Genomic DNA, 15725 nt, shown 5'->3' on the forward strand with positions numbered 1-15725 from the left:
TCTTTTAAAAAAAAAAAAAAAAGAAGATTTTTGCTAAGAGACCAGCAGATGGGATAATGGTTATATCACTGGACTTCTACATATTCCAATTCCACCACCATTTGATTCCCAGACCTAGTGGCTTAAACCTAATGCTGGGGACATATGCATGCCTGCCCAAGATTCCAAGAGAATGAAGAAGAAGGGATTGCAGTATGGCCAACCCTCTTGGGGAGTAATTTCTCGCTTTCTGTCTCTCTCTGTGTCTCCAGCGACTGCATGTGCCCTATAGCAAAATCTTTTTTTTGCATTCGCTAGAGAGACAGAAAGCAAGAAGGCATCCCCCAGAGAGGATAGCCGTGCCACAATCCCTTATTTTCCTCCTGGGATTTTGGGCATGCACTCACACACCCATCCTGCATTTTAAGCCACCAGGTCTGACACTCAAACCATAGTCGGTCATGTAGGAGTCCAGCGCCTTAATTACTATGCCAGCTGTTGGTCCCATTTATCTTAACCATTCATTTATTTAACAAGGCTTTGTTAAAGTCTTAATAAGTTTAAAGAGGCTCAGCTGTGGTGACTCAAGTGCTAAGGTGCTGCTGAGCAATACTGGCACCATATAAGAGGACCAGGTTTGGATCCTAAGTCAACCTGAACACAATGGGTAGGCCTGCAATCCTGGCTGGCTGGGAGGACACGGAAGGATCAGTGTGGTGAGACCCAGTCAAAAGTACTTGTCTCTTCTTTCTTTCTCATGAAAGAAAAAATATACTTTCAAAAATAAAATATGATGGATGGAGAAATGTAATTGCTAACACAATGGATTCATACCATAATTTATACAATATTAAGCACAGAAAGCATTACCAAAATGTTTCAGTGCCAACCTATCGCTGAAAATGAACTTAAAAGTACACTACCTGAGGGGACCAGCAGGTGGCATGGTGGATAAGGTGCTGGACACTCCTACGTGGCCGACCATGGTTTGAGTCCCGGACCTGGTGGCTCACTTTCTCACTTTCTCTCTCTCTCTCTTGTCAAATTAAAATAAATGAATGAATAAAAAAATTAAATAAATAATAATTTAAAATCTTAAAAAAAAAAAAGTACACTACCTGAAAATAAATTTCAGACCCTATGAAACAGGAAATAAGTTATTGCCAATGAGTCATAAGAATGATATATATATACTTACCTAGATACAGTTTCAGTTTCTGGGTTCTCTCTCTCTGTATTCACCATTTCAATATTTTCAGATATATTCACTTTATCTTTTTCCCCATGAGTCTATAAAATCAAATTTTTACAGTTAATCTACTTACCATAAAAAACTTCAAACTTTGTAATGAATGCATGGAAAATAAAACAATGAAGTTTTATTTATTTATTGCTAGAGGGCATGCACACTTACCAGAGAGAGACAGAGAGAGACAGAGAGAAAGAGCATCCCCAATGGGCATGGTTATGCTACAATCATTCCTCTTTCACTTCTCCCTCCTGTCAGGATTTTGGCTATGTGTACATATACATCTTGAGTTTTTCAAGCTGTTGAGGCCAGGACTCAAAGTTCAGTCGGTCATGTGAGAACCAGCTTCCGAAGCACATGCTTAACTACCGCACTGCAATGCCGAGCCCAAAACTATGTTTTCAGAAATTGTTTATAACATGGAAAACTATTTATAAAATGTTAAATTCCAAAGAAGTTTACAAAACTGAATTGATATCACTATTCAATGAAACATGTGGAAAGATCAGTTGCATCTGGATAATTAAATTATTAATGATTTGGTGCCAGCCAATGACATGGTGGTTAAGGTGGCAGGATCGCACATGGTCAACTGTTCAGTTCAAGTCCTGGACCTGAGAGCTTGAGAAACACACAGGGGTGCATGTGCATGTGTGGCCAAAATCTGAAGAGGAGAATATACTGCAGTGTGACTATCCCCCCAAGGGGTGCTTTCTCATATTATCTCTTTTTCTCTCTGTCTCTCCTAGGTGAGCCCCCCCACACACACACATACACATGATAGCAAATTAAAAGGAAACAAAAAAATTATTAATGATTATATTTTCATTTTTTCTTAAGTCTGTATATTCCAAATTTATTACAATTCAATAGATATCAAGATTCAGTTTAAAAAGACTGTTACATAGCTACACTAGAAAAAGTATTTTTAAAAAATGCATGCCAGGGCCAGCAGATGGCGAGGTGGTTAGGGGCACTGGACTCTACATGGCCAACTGCAGTTGAAGTCTCAGACCTGGTGGCTTGCTTTCTCACTCTACCCCCACCCGATACTCTGTCCTCCCTACCTGATCAAATTAAAATAAATAAAGCTAAATAATTCTTTATAAATAAATAAATAATAAACATTTTAAAAATACATGCCAATATTTAAAAAAGTATTTTAGTAAAAATTGTGGCCAGCAGGTGGTGAGTGGTTAAGGGTGCTGGACTTCCACATGGCTGACCACAGTTCAAGTCCTATACTTGGCAGCTTGCTTTCTCACTTTCCCTCTCTCTCTCTCACTATATCTCTCTCTGGTCAAATTAAATTAAATAATTAAATAAAATAATTCTTTAAAATAATTTTAAAATATTTTAGCAAAAATCAAGCAATTATAACATAATTCTGGCAGAGATAAAAGAAAACAAGAACATTCACTTTTTTAAAAATTTGCCAGAGGACACATTTGCTCACTGGAAAGAGAAAGAGAGAGAAAGCAAGAAAGCACCCTTTATGGGGCATGGTCACACCACAATCCCTTCTCCATCTCTCCCTCCTTTCAGGACTTTGGGCAAGCATACACATGTCCCTGGTGTTTTCTTCATGCTGCCAGTTCTGGGTCTTGAACCATGCAGTAAACTATGTGAGATCCAGCTACCTTAACCACCAGGCCACAAGCTGGCCCAAGAACATTCATTTAATGCTTAAACTAATGTAAATAGATTCTTTTTGACTTACAGTTTGATAAAGCGTAACAAGAGCTGTACAAATATTTAAAATATAACCACCTCAGGAAATGAATTCTCTGTCTGTCTCTCTTAAAAATCCCAAAATTAGGCCAGCACATGGCATGGAGGTTAAGGCGGCTGGATCCCACATAGTCAACTCTGGAGTTAGTGTTGAAAATCACGCTAGGCACATGTGCCCATGCATCCCAAATTCCAAGAGAATGGATTGTGTGTGGCCATTCCCTCGGGAATCATTTTTCACTTTCTCTCTCTCCCAATCTCCTTTTGTCTCTCTCCAGATAATGCACGAGCTCTTTGGCAAAAATCTATTTAAAAAAAAAAAAAAAAAAAAGTCTACCATTAGAAGAATGGTGAGCTAAATCAATAATATGTTAACCTGATGCTGTTATTAAAAAGATCAGTGAGATCCAAGAAAATGTAAATGAATAGTTCAGAGGAAAACACTTAAAATGTTATACACTGCATTGTTAAAAACTACAGAAATATTTACATATGTTGAGAGAAAGTTTATAAAGGATAAACAGAAGTGTGACTGTCTGGATTTGGATAAAAAGATTATGGGTATAATTACAGTTTTTGTTTTTATTTTTTAAAGGTTTTAGCCATAGGGCACATGTGTTCACCAGAGCGAGACAAGTGAGAAATTATCCTCCAAGGGATGGCCACGCTGCAATTCCTTCTCCTCCATTCTCCTCCTGGGATTTTAGGCACGCATACACATGTGCCCAGCATGATTTTCAAGCCTCTGGGTCAGGAACTCAAACCGTACAGTCAGCCAAGTGAGATATAGCCACCTTAACCACCACACCACCTGACTGGCCTGTGTGTGTGTGTGTGTGTGTGTGTGTGTGTGTGTGTGGTTCTTTTTGTTGTTGTTGAAGTTTATTAATTTCTTCCATGAAAGACAGAGAGAAAGGGACAGAAAGGGAGAAAAACAGGCACTGGACATTCCCCCCAACTCCCAACAGGGTCCTCATGCTTCAATTCATCCTTAACCTCAATGAGCCCAGATCACAGGCACCTACCCAAGCATATAAGGGAGGCATGGATCTGGATCTGGCTATGCTACCATCTGGTCCTTATATCTGTTTTAATGTAACAGTACTTTGCAATTACAAGCTAACATTTTTTATTCACGACTACTTAAGGAACATTTTAATAATTTCATTCTCTTACTCCATACCGTTTCAACTGAAGTTTCTGAATGTGAACTGTTGCTCTCAGTATCTGTTTTGCCTTCTGAAGGAACTGATTTCTTTCCAACTGCCCTTGTTAAATTGGGTTTAGGTCTCTGGCGTCGACCTCTTGATATCGGCTTAATATTTTCTGTTTGATCAGTTTCCCTAAAAAAATTAACATTCTTGAAATTGCATCCAATATGTAGTCATGTTCAAATAAAAGTCTAAAAAATGCTAAAATAACCCAGTCATCATCAGAAAGCACTCCTTTAAAAGTTTATTTACCATAAGAGTAGCAAAAAAGAATTGAGACTTATTCTACATATGATGAAAATATATTATTCCATATCAGTAATTTAAACAGCATGGTACTAATATAAGAATAAACAAGTAAAACAGAAAATTTAGACAATGACTCTAGAACATGTAATTTTAGCATAATTACAAAGGAAACATCTCAAAACAGGATAAAATCAAATATAAAATAAAATGTGTTTTTAAAAATAAATGTTAAAGAAAATTAAATAAATGATACTGGAAAAATCAGGTAATACTGAGAAAAAAAATAAAATCAGCTCCATTCCTTGCAGTGTACTGACAGTATATTTCAAGTGGATCAAAGATTTAAAAGAAACCATAAAGAAAATATGGATTATTTCATAACCTACAGATGGGAAATTTTTCTAAAATATAAAAACCACAAAAGAATAAAACTGAAATTTGACATAAAAGCCTTTACATAGCCAAACCACAAAAAGCTATCAGAAGTCAAACTAAAAACCCAGAAACTCAAATCACAAAGCTAACTTCTCTAAAATATACTGAGGTCCTATAAAACAAGAACATTAGTAAAGTTTTTAAAGTGGGCAAAGGATATGAACAACTCTCTCACACACACACAAAATAAAAATGAAAATTGGTTTTAAATGTGATCAGATACTGCACTTCACTCCCAATAAGTACAAATTAAAATGAGACTGAGAAAGTGCAAAAATGAAATAACATGTGAAGAATTAGAGAATCAAAGGGGAATTAGACACAGATGTTAAACATTCTCTCAACTTTAGGGTAAACATTTTATAAAATAAGAAACTGAAGGGGAAAAAAATAAAATAAAAAAATAAAATTACATAACCCTGCCCCCCCAACAGGGTGTGATAATGCAAATATTACACTTACTTTCAAGGTTGGTAAAATTCACAAGTGTGATCACACCATCTATTGGTAAGGAAGATAAATATACTTCTATATTGTTGATGGGGATCTAAACTAGTACAACTCCTATAAACAGAATTTTGGTAGTATCCACCAAAACCATAAATGTATAAAGGTATGTATTTGTATGTATACACACAAATTCTTTGAGCAAATATTCCCTTTTTAGGAACTTACCCTACAAATATACTTGCATATAGGCAGAAGGATAGAGGTCACGATTATAAGAACTGTTTATAAAAACTAGCCATCAATAGGGCACTGATAACATAAACTATGATACCACAAAATATTATGTTATGAAAAGAATAAAGAAGATTTTTATATAAAAACACAAAAGGACATAGGACCAGCAGTTGGTGTAATGGCTATGCTGCTGGACTTTCATGTAGTCGACCGTGGTTCAAGTCCTGGACCCAGTCAGTGGCTTAAACTCAAGCTGGGCGCATGTGCATGCATGCCCAAGATCCCGAGAGAAGAATGGAAGAGAATGGCGTGGCCATCCCCCGGGAGGTGATTTTTCACTTTCTGTCTCTCAGGAGAGCACACACACCCTATAACAAAAACCTCTCAAAAAAAAACAAAAAAAGACAAAAAATTTGGAAAATGTGACCTACTGTACCATTATAAAAGTATGAAAACCAGGCCATGCCATGATGGCACAGAGGTAGCATCCCACTTTACAATCACAGAAGATTAAGGTTCAGTTTCTGGGTTGAACTGTACACTCTAGGAGTACATGGACCAATAATCCTATCTGATTGGGAAGAACAGGAGCAGAACACAGCATGAGACAACCCTGTTGAGGGTACTGTCTCTCTTTTCCCGAGTCCCTCTCTGTCTCTCTCTGAAAGAAATGTTTCTTTTTTAAGAATTATTCATTTGGGAACCAGCAGTTAGCGTAATGGCTATGTCGCTGGACTCCCACGTAGTCGACCGCAGTTCGTGTCCCGGACCCAGTGGCTTAAAACTCACGCTGGGCACGTGTGCGTGCGTGCCCAAGATCCCGAGAGGAGAAGGGATTGCGGCATGACCAACCCCCTGGGAGGTGATTTCTCGCTTTCTGTCTCTATGTCTCTGTCTGGCGAGCACACGCGCCCTACAGCGAAAACCTCTCAAGAAAAATAAAAAATAAGAAATAAATAAATAAATAAAGTTTGATTTCCAGGGTGACTGTGCTTTACTGAAAAATAAGAACTCAAACTAAAAGCTTTAAAGCCCACATGAAGCAAGAAGTTACAAGGAAGAAAAAAAGAAAGTCTGAAATTTTGAGATATCTCTTCAAAGGGAGATTTCTATATTGCTTTTATCCTGTTCCTAGTGAGGACCTAAATTTAACCAATATCTGAACACTGGGAAACATAACTAATTTAATATAACCAATATAAAAATCTAATCTGACATCGTACGTGGAAAATGACTCAAACCAAGTGAAATAAAATCTTAAATATTTAAAATTCCAAATTACTTAAGGATTTTATCATGATACCCTTGCAAAAACTCCTATCATTACTATACATCATATGTGAAAGAATATCTTTCTGTTATCAATTTTAAATGAAACCCTGATGTTATACTCTTAACAGACTACAGGATAATTACGTATTAAATGCTGTACATATTAATGGTCCTAGTCCCTAAACAAAAATAACATTATCAACATTTAAAAATTGTATCAAAATTTTAGAAGTAAATAAATAAATTCTATCATGTAAAATACTTACAGTGATTTATTGTTTGCGTCGACATTTCTTTCTTCTGCACTTTCAGAATTATTCACCTCACACGATGCTCTGATTCCAATATCTGATGAAGGCAACTGTGAAATGCTTGATTCTGAAGATTCAGTTGCCACTAATGAATCAACTTGTTGATTGCTAAGGAAATGAAAATACATGAGGAAAAAAATTCCTAGTAATATATATTTCACATTAATTATTAAAAATATTTTTTAAAAATCAGCCAGAGGGCACTTGTGCTCACCAGAGAGCAGAGGAAGAAAGTAAACTGCAATAGGGCATGGTCATGCAGCAATCCCTCCCCCTCCATTTCTCCTTCCTGTTTGGATTCTAGACACACACACATATGTGTCTGGAGTGGTTTTCAAGCCACCAGGTCTGAGATTTGAATGCACAGGAGGCCATGTGAGATCCAGTTCTCTCAACTACAGGACCACAAGGCCAGCCCCAAAAGATTTTTAAAAATATATAAAAGCGGGAAATAGCAGTTAGTGTAATGACTATGTCGCTGGACTCCCACATAGTCGACCATGGCTCGCGTCCTGGACCTGGTGGCTTAAAACTCACGCCGGGCGCATGTGCGTGCGTGCCCAAGATCCCAAGAGGAGAATGGAGGAGAAGGGATTGCAGCGTGACCATTCCCCCTGGGGGGTGATTTCTCGCTTTCTGTCTCTATGTCTCTCTCTGTCTGGCAAGTGCACGTGCCGTATAGCGAAAACCTCTATAAAAATAAATAAATATATATATATATATATGTGTGTGTATATATATATATATATATATACACACATACATATATATAAAAGATAGATATATATATATATAAAAGCAATATTTCAGAAGGTGGTATTTTACATCAAGAAATAATCAAATCTATTATCATTTTTTTAATTATCCCTTTGCATCAAGTTATAGTAATTGTATCTTCAAGAAAATAGCAACCACAAATTCATAGACTTGGGAAAATGCTCAAGAAGTCTCAAAAGAAAACACCAACTAAATGGAGTTCACGAATCAAACATATGTGTAAAACCAAAATAAAATTTAGGAATTATCTTTCATTAGAATTTTAAGGGGGCTGGCAGGTAGCATGGTGGTTAAGGGGGCTGGACATCCACATGGTTGACTGCAGTGTGAGTCCTAGACCTGACAGCTTGCTTTCTCACTTTCCTTCTCTCTCTTTCTCGCTCTCTCTCCCCCTCCCTCCCTCTCTGGTCAAATTAAAATAAAGTTAAATATAATTCTTTAAAAAAAAAAAAGTAGGCAGTCTATACTCTGAATGGTATTGTCTTTACCAAAAACCATACAAAGTAAAGTGCACAGTCCCAATAAGGTAAGTCGCATTTAACACCATAGTATGCAAAATGATGACTACACTGCATTATGAAATATTTAGACTAACAATACTATAACTAGCAGCTATGCACTAACTAGCACCATCTCCATACATATTCAAATTTAATCTTTTTTTTTTTTTTTTTGAGAGGTTTTTGCTGTAGGGCGCATGCGCTCACCAGAAAGAGAGAGACAAAAAGCAAGAAGTCACCCCCCTGGGTGGATGGCCACACTGCAATCCCTTCTCCTCCATTCTCTCGGGATCTTGGGCACACACACACCCGACGTGAGCTTAAGCCACCGAGTCCGGGACTCGAACCATGGTTGACTACATGGGAATCCAGTGACATAGCCATTACGCAAACTGCTGGCCCCCAAATTTAGTCATTTAAAAAAAAAATTTTTAAGAGTTATTTTATTTAACTTTATTTTTAATTTGACCACAGAGGAACAGAGTGAGAAAGAAAAAGAAAGCCTCCAAGTCCAGGACTCAAACCACAGTTGGCCATATGAGAATCCAGGCCTTTTAACCACCATGCCACCTGCCGGCCCCCATATTTTCAAAATTTTGCCAATTATTTCCAACTTATCAACAGGAATTTTCTTTATTTTTGTTGACCAGATAACATTTAAAACCTATCAGTAGTTTCCCTTTAACTTTCTTTACGGAGCCTTTGTTAAGTATTTTATTTTACAGCAAACTTGTCATCTTATCTTTTTTTTAAGTTTTGCTAGAGGGTGCATGCACTCGCTTTAGAGAGACAGAGAGAGAGGGAAAGTGAAAAATAATCCCCCAAGGTGTATGGCCACACCACAATCCCTCCATTTTCCTCTCAGGATTTTGGACATAGACACGTCCATGATATTTTTAAAACCACCAGTCCAGCACTCAAACTGCTCGGTCATATAGGAATCTGCCACCTTAATCTCTGCACCCCCTCTGACCCTATCAATCTTAACGTCTGTGATTTCTAAGTGTTAAATGCTTGAGGGTCACCCTGAAGCCTAGTGGTTAAGGGAGCTAGATCCCATGTGGCCCACTATGAGGTTCAAATCCTAGGCCTGGCCATTCAAACAGCATACCAGGCATGTATGTGCATACCCAGAATCCCAACAGGATAGAGAAATGAAGGAGAAAGAATTGTGGAACTACCGTGCCCTATTGGGGGTATTTTCTCCATCTTTCTTTTTCCTTTTTGCTTTTCCTTGTCTGAGAAGGTTTTTGCTATAGGGTGCATGCACTCCCCAGAAAGACAGAGAGACAGAATGGGAGAAATCACCCCCCAGGGGGATGGTCATGCCACAATCCCTTCTCCATTCTCCTTTCGGGATCCTGAGCACACATACACACCCAGTGTGAGTTTAAGCCACTGGATCTGGGAATTGAACTGTGGTTGACTACATGGGAGTCCATGAACACAGCCATTATGTCAACTGCTGTTCCCCATCTTTCTATTCCCTGCCTCTGTGCCCACATACACATGTTCTTTGGCAAATTAAAAAAAAATTTTTTGAGAGGCTTTTTCTATAGGGCGCGTGTGCTCGCCAGACAGAGACAGAAAGCAAGAAATCACCCCCCAGGGGGGATGGCCACACCGCAATCCCTTCTCCTCCGTTCTCCTCCAGGGATCTTGGGCACACCCACACATGTGCCCGGCATGAGTTTTCTTTTCTTTTTTTTTTGGAGAGGTTTTTGCTATAGGGTACGTGTGCTCGCCAGACAGACAGAGACAGAAAGATAGAAAGCGAGAAATCACCCCCCAGGGGGGATGGCCACGCCGCAATCCCTTCTCCTCCATTCTCCTCTCGGGATCTTGGGCATGCACGCACACGCACCCGGCGTGAGTTTAAGGCACCAGGTCTGGGACTTGAACCACAGTCGACCACATGACTACACTGGAGACCAGTGACATAGCCATTACACCAACTGCTGGTCTCCAATATACGTGTAGTCTTTAATCCATCGAGAAGTTAGTGAATAAAGTAAAATAGGATTCTAATATATTTTTTCTATGCCAATATCATTTACTGACTAATTAGCTCAACATTTTTTTAAAATTATGAATTCAAACAGCAAACCCAAGTAGCTATTTTCCCCAAAAAGGGTAAGTTTAAAACAAAACAAAATCTGGAGGAAAAACAAAATTAAAGGTCTCACACTTTCTGATTTCAAAACATATTACAAGGGGCCAGCAAGTGGTGTGGTGGTGCTGAAGGTGCTTGATTCCCACAGGGCTAACCACAGTTTGAATCCTAGGCCTAATGGCTTACTTCTCACTTTCTCTCTCTCTCTGTCCGTCTCTCTCTGGTGAATGCATGTGCCTGCTAGCAAATTTTTAATAATAATTCTTTTTAAAAAACATATTACAAATCTTGGGACCAGCAGTTAGCGTAATGGCTATGTCGCTGGACTCCCATGTAGTCAACCGTGGTTCACGTCCCGGACCCGGTGGCTGGAAACTCACGCTGGGCACGTGTGCGTGCGTGCCCAAGATCCCGAGATGAGAATGGAGGAGAAGGGATTGCGGCGTGGCCATCCCCCCTGGGGGATGATTTCTTGCTTTCTGTCTCTATGTCTCTCTCTGTCTGTCTGGTGAGAGCGCACTCGCCCTATAGCCAAAACCTCTCCAAAAAAAAAATATTACAAATCTACAGTAACCAAATCAGTATGGCAAAGGCATAAACAAGTCACACAGATCAACAGGACAGAATAGAGAGCTCAGAAAGAAACCCACATATATACAGTCAAATGATCTTTGACAAGGGTACTAAGACACCACAAAATTTTAAAAATACTTAAATGTAACACTTAAAACTAAAACCCCTAGAAGAAAACAGAACAAAAGTTTATAACACTGATTTTGACAATGATTTCTTGGATATGATACTTAAAGCACACAGAACAAAAGAAAAGATAAACAAGTGGGACTATATCAAACTAAAAACCTTCTGCACAGCAAAAGAAACAGTAAACAGAGTGAAAAGACAACCCATTCAACGGGATGAAACGTTCACAAGCCATATTTTATCTGACAATGGATTAACATCCAAAATATAATAGTAGCTCCTACCATTCAACAAATAAAGAGAAAGAGGGGGAGGAGAGAGGAAAAAACAATAAAGAGAAAAAAGTAAACAAAGAAAAGGCAAAGGAATTGGTCAGACATTTCTCCAGCTAATATACACAAATAACATGTATATGAAAAGATGCTCAATATCATTAATTATAAAGGAAATGCAAATTAAAACAACTCTGAGGTATCAGTGACTACATGTTAGGATTACTAGAGCCATATGCGAAGAACCAGGGTTTAAATCCTAGATTGACCTGCATATCTAGAATCTTTGAGGTGAAATTCTTTTCATGCCAATGTACTGACCTTTTGGTATTGCTCTTTCTTTCTGATACTTACTTTGCCACTACAGCTTCTTCTCTTCTTCTTTTGGTTAGTATTTGCATGGGTTTATTATTTTCCATAAGATTTTCTACTTACCTTTGTTTTTGTTTCTTTTTAACTCTAATCCTGGTTAGATGGAAGGCTAAGAAATGGATTGTGATGGTGAAGGTACCCCATCTGTGTGTTTGTGTGTGTATCTCGTGAAAGAATAAAGGAAGAAAAAAACTTCAAAAAAAAGATAACATGTATAGGTAAGGATATAGAAGGACTGGAACCTTGTTGATATGAATATAAAAAGGTACACCCACTATTGGAAAGTGTGGAGGCTTCTCAACGAATTAAAAATACAATCAATACAAAAGAATTGAAATCACAATTTTGAAGAAATATTTGTACTCCCAAGTTCACTGTAGTATTTACAATAGCCAAGGGATAGAAATACACCTAAATGACCACTGACTGGTGAAAGAATAAAAAAAAAGGTATATACATGCAATAGAATATTATTTAGCCATAAAAAATAATCATATGCTATGAATCATTGATAAACTTTGAAGATGTTGGGCTAAGTGAAGTAAGCCAATCGCTTAAGGACAAATAGTGCATGAATCCACTTATAGCAGGTATCTAAAGTATTCAAACTCATAGAAATAGAAAGAAGAATGGTGGTTTAACAGAGTTGCAGGGAAAAGACATGGAGAGTTGCTACTCAATGGATATAAAGTTTCAGTCAAGATTTTAAATCTGTTTTATAATACTGTGCTAACAGTAAACAATACTGTATTGTACACTTTAAAATTTGTTAAGACAGGGCCAAGCTATGGGTAGTGGTTAGGATGACTGGATCTTCCATGGCTGACCTAATGGTTCAAATCCTGGATACAGTGGCCTGAAAAACACACCAGGCCTAAAATCCCAAAAAGTGCAAAGATGGAGGAGAAAGGAATATGGTATGACCATTTTCCAAGGGGGTGGGGGGGTGCTTTCTCACTCCTCTCCCATTCTCACCTCTTTTCTCTCTCTGGTAGGCATTTTGGCAAAATTTTTAAAAAATGTGGTAAGAGGATAGATCTCTGGCCCAGCTCCATAGCGTAGTGGTTCAGCACTGTGCACAGAATCAGATCCCACATGGCTGACTACAATTTAAACACAAGTCCAGTGGCTTGAAAAACACACCAGGCACACGTGCATACATGCCTGAAATCCTGAAGAGATGAAGAAATGAGAGCAAAAAGGATTGTGGCATGGCCATATCCCATCTTTCTCTCTATTTCTCTGGCAAGCATACGTAGCCTCAAGCAGGGAAAAAAAAAAAGGACAAGCCATCTATACTTTTTAACCACAATAAAAAATAAATAAGTGAAATTTAAAGCACACCTAGAGCAGGACACATTCTATTAAAATAGAAAGCTAAGAGCCAGCAGGTGGCGTAGTGGCTAAGGTGCTGGATACTCCCACGTGGTCAATCACGGTTTAAGAGCTGGACCCGGTGGCTTCCTTTTTCACTTTCTCTCTCTCTCTCTCTCTCTCTCTGTGTCTCTCTCTCTGTCTCTCTCTAGTGGAATTAAAATAAATGAATAAATAAAATTAAATAAATAATTTTTAAAACAGAAAGCTAAGTAAAAAGGCCTAGACATGATGGCATAGTGGTAGAGCACTGCTGTACCAGACTGGGGCTCCAAGGGGGACGATGCCCAGTTCCCAGACCAATGTAGACAGCCCAGGCCCAGAGGTGCACACCAGTGATCCTGACTAGTTAGTAAGCTACAATAGGAAAACTGCAACATGGAAAGACTGTCAAAATATCTTCCTATCTCTCTCTCTTTTTAAAAAAAAAAAATGAATCCCAGACCTGGCGACTTGTTTTCTCGCTTTCCTTCTCTCACTCTCTCGCTCTCTCTCTCTCTGGTCAAATTAAAAATAAATAATAAAGTTAAATAATTATTTTTTAAAAAGTGAGAGAAAATCTTTACAGAAAATAATAAACTCATAGAAATATTTACCAAAAAAACACTATAATGGCAAAATAAACATCAGAAAAAGAACATACCAGAAGGATAATACATAACGATAAAAGGACTTCACAATGAAGACACAAAAATTCTAGACATGTATGCACCTAACTAGAGAACTTCAAAATACATGAAACGAAAACAATAAATACTGAAAGACGAATCCAAAATTACAGATGGAGACTTTAACACTCCTTTCTTAGCAATCAACAGATGCAGATAAAGCCAATAAACACATAGAATATACCTTGAAGGAAGGACAGAGTCAGTTCTTTCCTCAGCTTTTTCACTGGACGCTAATTCCATGTCATCTGTGCCACATACACAAGAAAGCCTTTGTTCCTTATTGCATTCATCTTCATTTACCTCAGGCCTTAAAGACTGACATTTACCTAAGAATATATAATCCACATTATTTTTTAAAATGACATCAAAACACCTATTTTTTAAAAGCACAAAAAAATTTACATAGAAAGTCTGTTTCTATAAAACATTAATCCATTCAAGTTCTAATGTGCAAGGTGTGCATTTTATTGTTTAAATTTTAACTGTTTTTTTTTTAATTATCTATATAATTTTATTTATTATGATTATTTTTTAACTTGACCAAGGTGGGGGGGCCATATCAGAAAGCAAACCATCAGGTCCAGGACTGGAGATCCAGGACTAGAACCATGGTCCGCCATGTGGGAGTCTAGTACCTTAACCACCATGCCACTTGCCAGGCCAGTTGCTGGACTCCCACATGGAAGACCTCAGTTAGAATCCCGAATATGGCGACTTACTTTCTCACTTTCCTTCGCTCTGTCTCTTTCTGGTGAGTGCATATACCCTTCAACAAAATTTGCAAAACAGAGTGATAATAATTAAATAAGTAATAACTCATTAAAAGAATTTTAAGTGCTTAAATAGACTTGTTTTATATGTCTAATCAGGAAACTAAAGATAGACTTGTCAATTCTTCTGCTCCTTCAGAAATGTAATGTAATAATTAATAACATGGTAGCTGGAAATTTAGTAAGTACTCAACAAATATTGAATGCTTATATTCATCATCTCATTTAAAATGTCCTATTAAGAGGTTTAATGATCAGGGCCAGCAGATGGCATGGTGGTTAAGGCACTGGATTATCACATGGCTGACTGGGGTTCCAGACCTGGCAGCTTGAAAATCCTGCCAGGCACGTTATGTGTCTGTGCCCAAAAATTCCAGGAGGAGAATGCAGGGAAGGGAATGCAGTGTGGCCATCCCCCTTGGAGGGTGATTTCTCACTTTCCCTCTCACTGTCTCACTCTGGCAAGTGCACACACCCCATGGCAAGAAACCTTTAATAAAAAACAACAAAGCTTAATTATCAAAAGCTACTAATATTTTTTCTGTTGTTGTTTTGTTTTGTTTTTTTTTTAAGAATTATTTTATTGGAGCTGGCAGGTGGTGTGGTGGTTAAAGGCGATGGGCTTCCACATGTCCAACTGCAGTTCGACTCCTGGAAGTGGTGGTTTGCTTTCTCGCTTTCCCTCTCTCTCTCTCTCTCTGGTCAAATTTAATAATAATAAAAAATAAAGCTAAATAAAATAATCCTTAAATTAAAAAAAGAATTATTTTATTTAACTATTTATTTATTTAAATTTAACCAGAAAGGGACAGAGTGAGAGCAAGAGAGAGAAAGAAAGGGAAAGTGATAAAGCAAGCCGCCAGGTCCAGGACTTAAACCACAGTAAGCCATGTGGTAGTACAGTACCCTTAACTGTCATGCCACCTGCCAGACCCTTAGTATTTTTTTTTTTTTTTTAAGAATTATTTAACTTTGGGAACCAGCAGTTAGCGTAATGGCTATGTTGCTGAACTCCCACGTAGTCGACCGCAGTTCACGTCCCGGACCCGGTGG

The 15725-nt window shown here is 38.0% G+C and overlaps 1 protein-coding gene across 6 annotated transcripts in view; it reads right to left on the reverse strand.

Moving 5' to 3' along the window:
• Positions 1 to 15725, reverse strand: part of BDP1 (BDP1 general transcription factor IIIB subunit) — a 128934-nt gene that overhangs the window by 81930 nt on the left and 31279 nt on the right. For all 6 annotated transcript variants that reach the window (XM_006169506.3, XM_014584556.2, XM_006169507.3 and 3 more), the window contains 4 exons: positions 14084 to 14228; positions 7077 to 7229; positions 4143 to 4302; positions 1178 to 1269 (listed from right to left, as the gene is read on the reverse strand). In XM_006169506.3, coding sequence (XP_006169568.1) covers positions 1178 to 1269; positions 4143 to 4302; positions 7077 to 7229; positions 14084 to 14228 — 550 coding nt within the window. The remainder of the gene's footprint in view (positions 1 to 1177; positions 1270 to 4142; positions 4303 to 7076; positions 7230 to 14083; positions 14229 to 15725) is intronic.

This window comes from Tupaia chinensis, unplaced genomic scaffold, assembly GCF_000334495.1.
Source record: "Tupaia chinensis unplaced genomic scaffold, TupChi_1.0 Scaffold147123_1, whole genome shotgun sequence".
Lineage (NCBI taxonomy): Eukaryota > Metazoa > Chordata > Mammalia > Scandentia > Tupaiidae > Tupaia > Tupaia belangeri.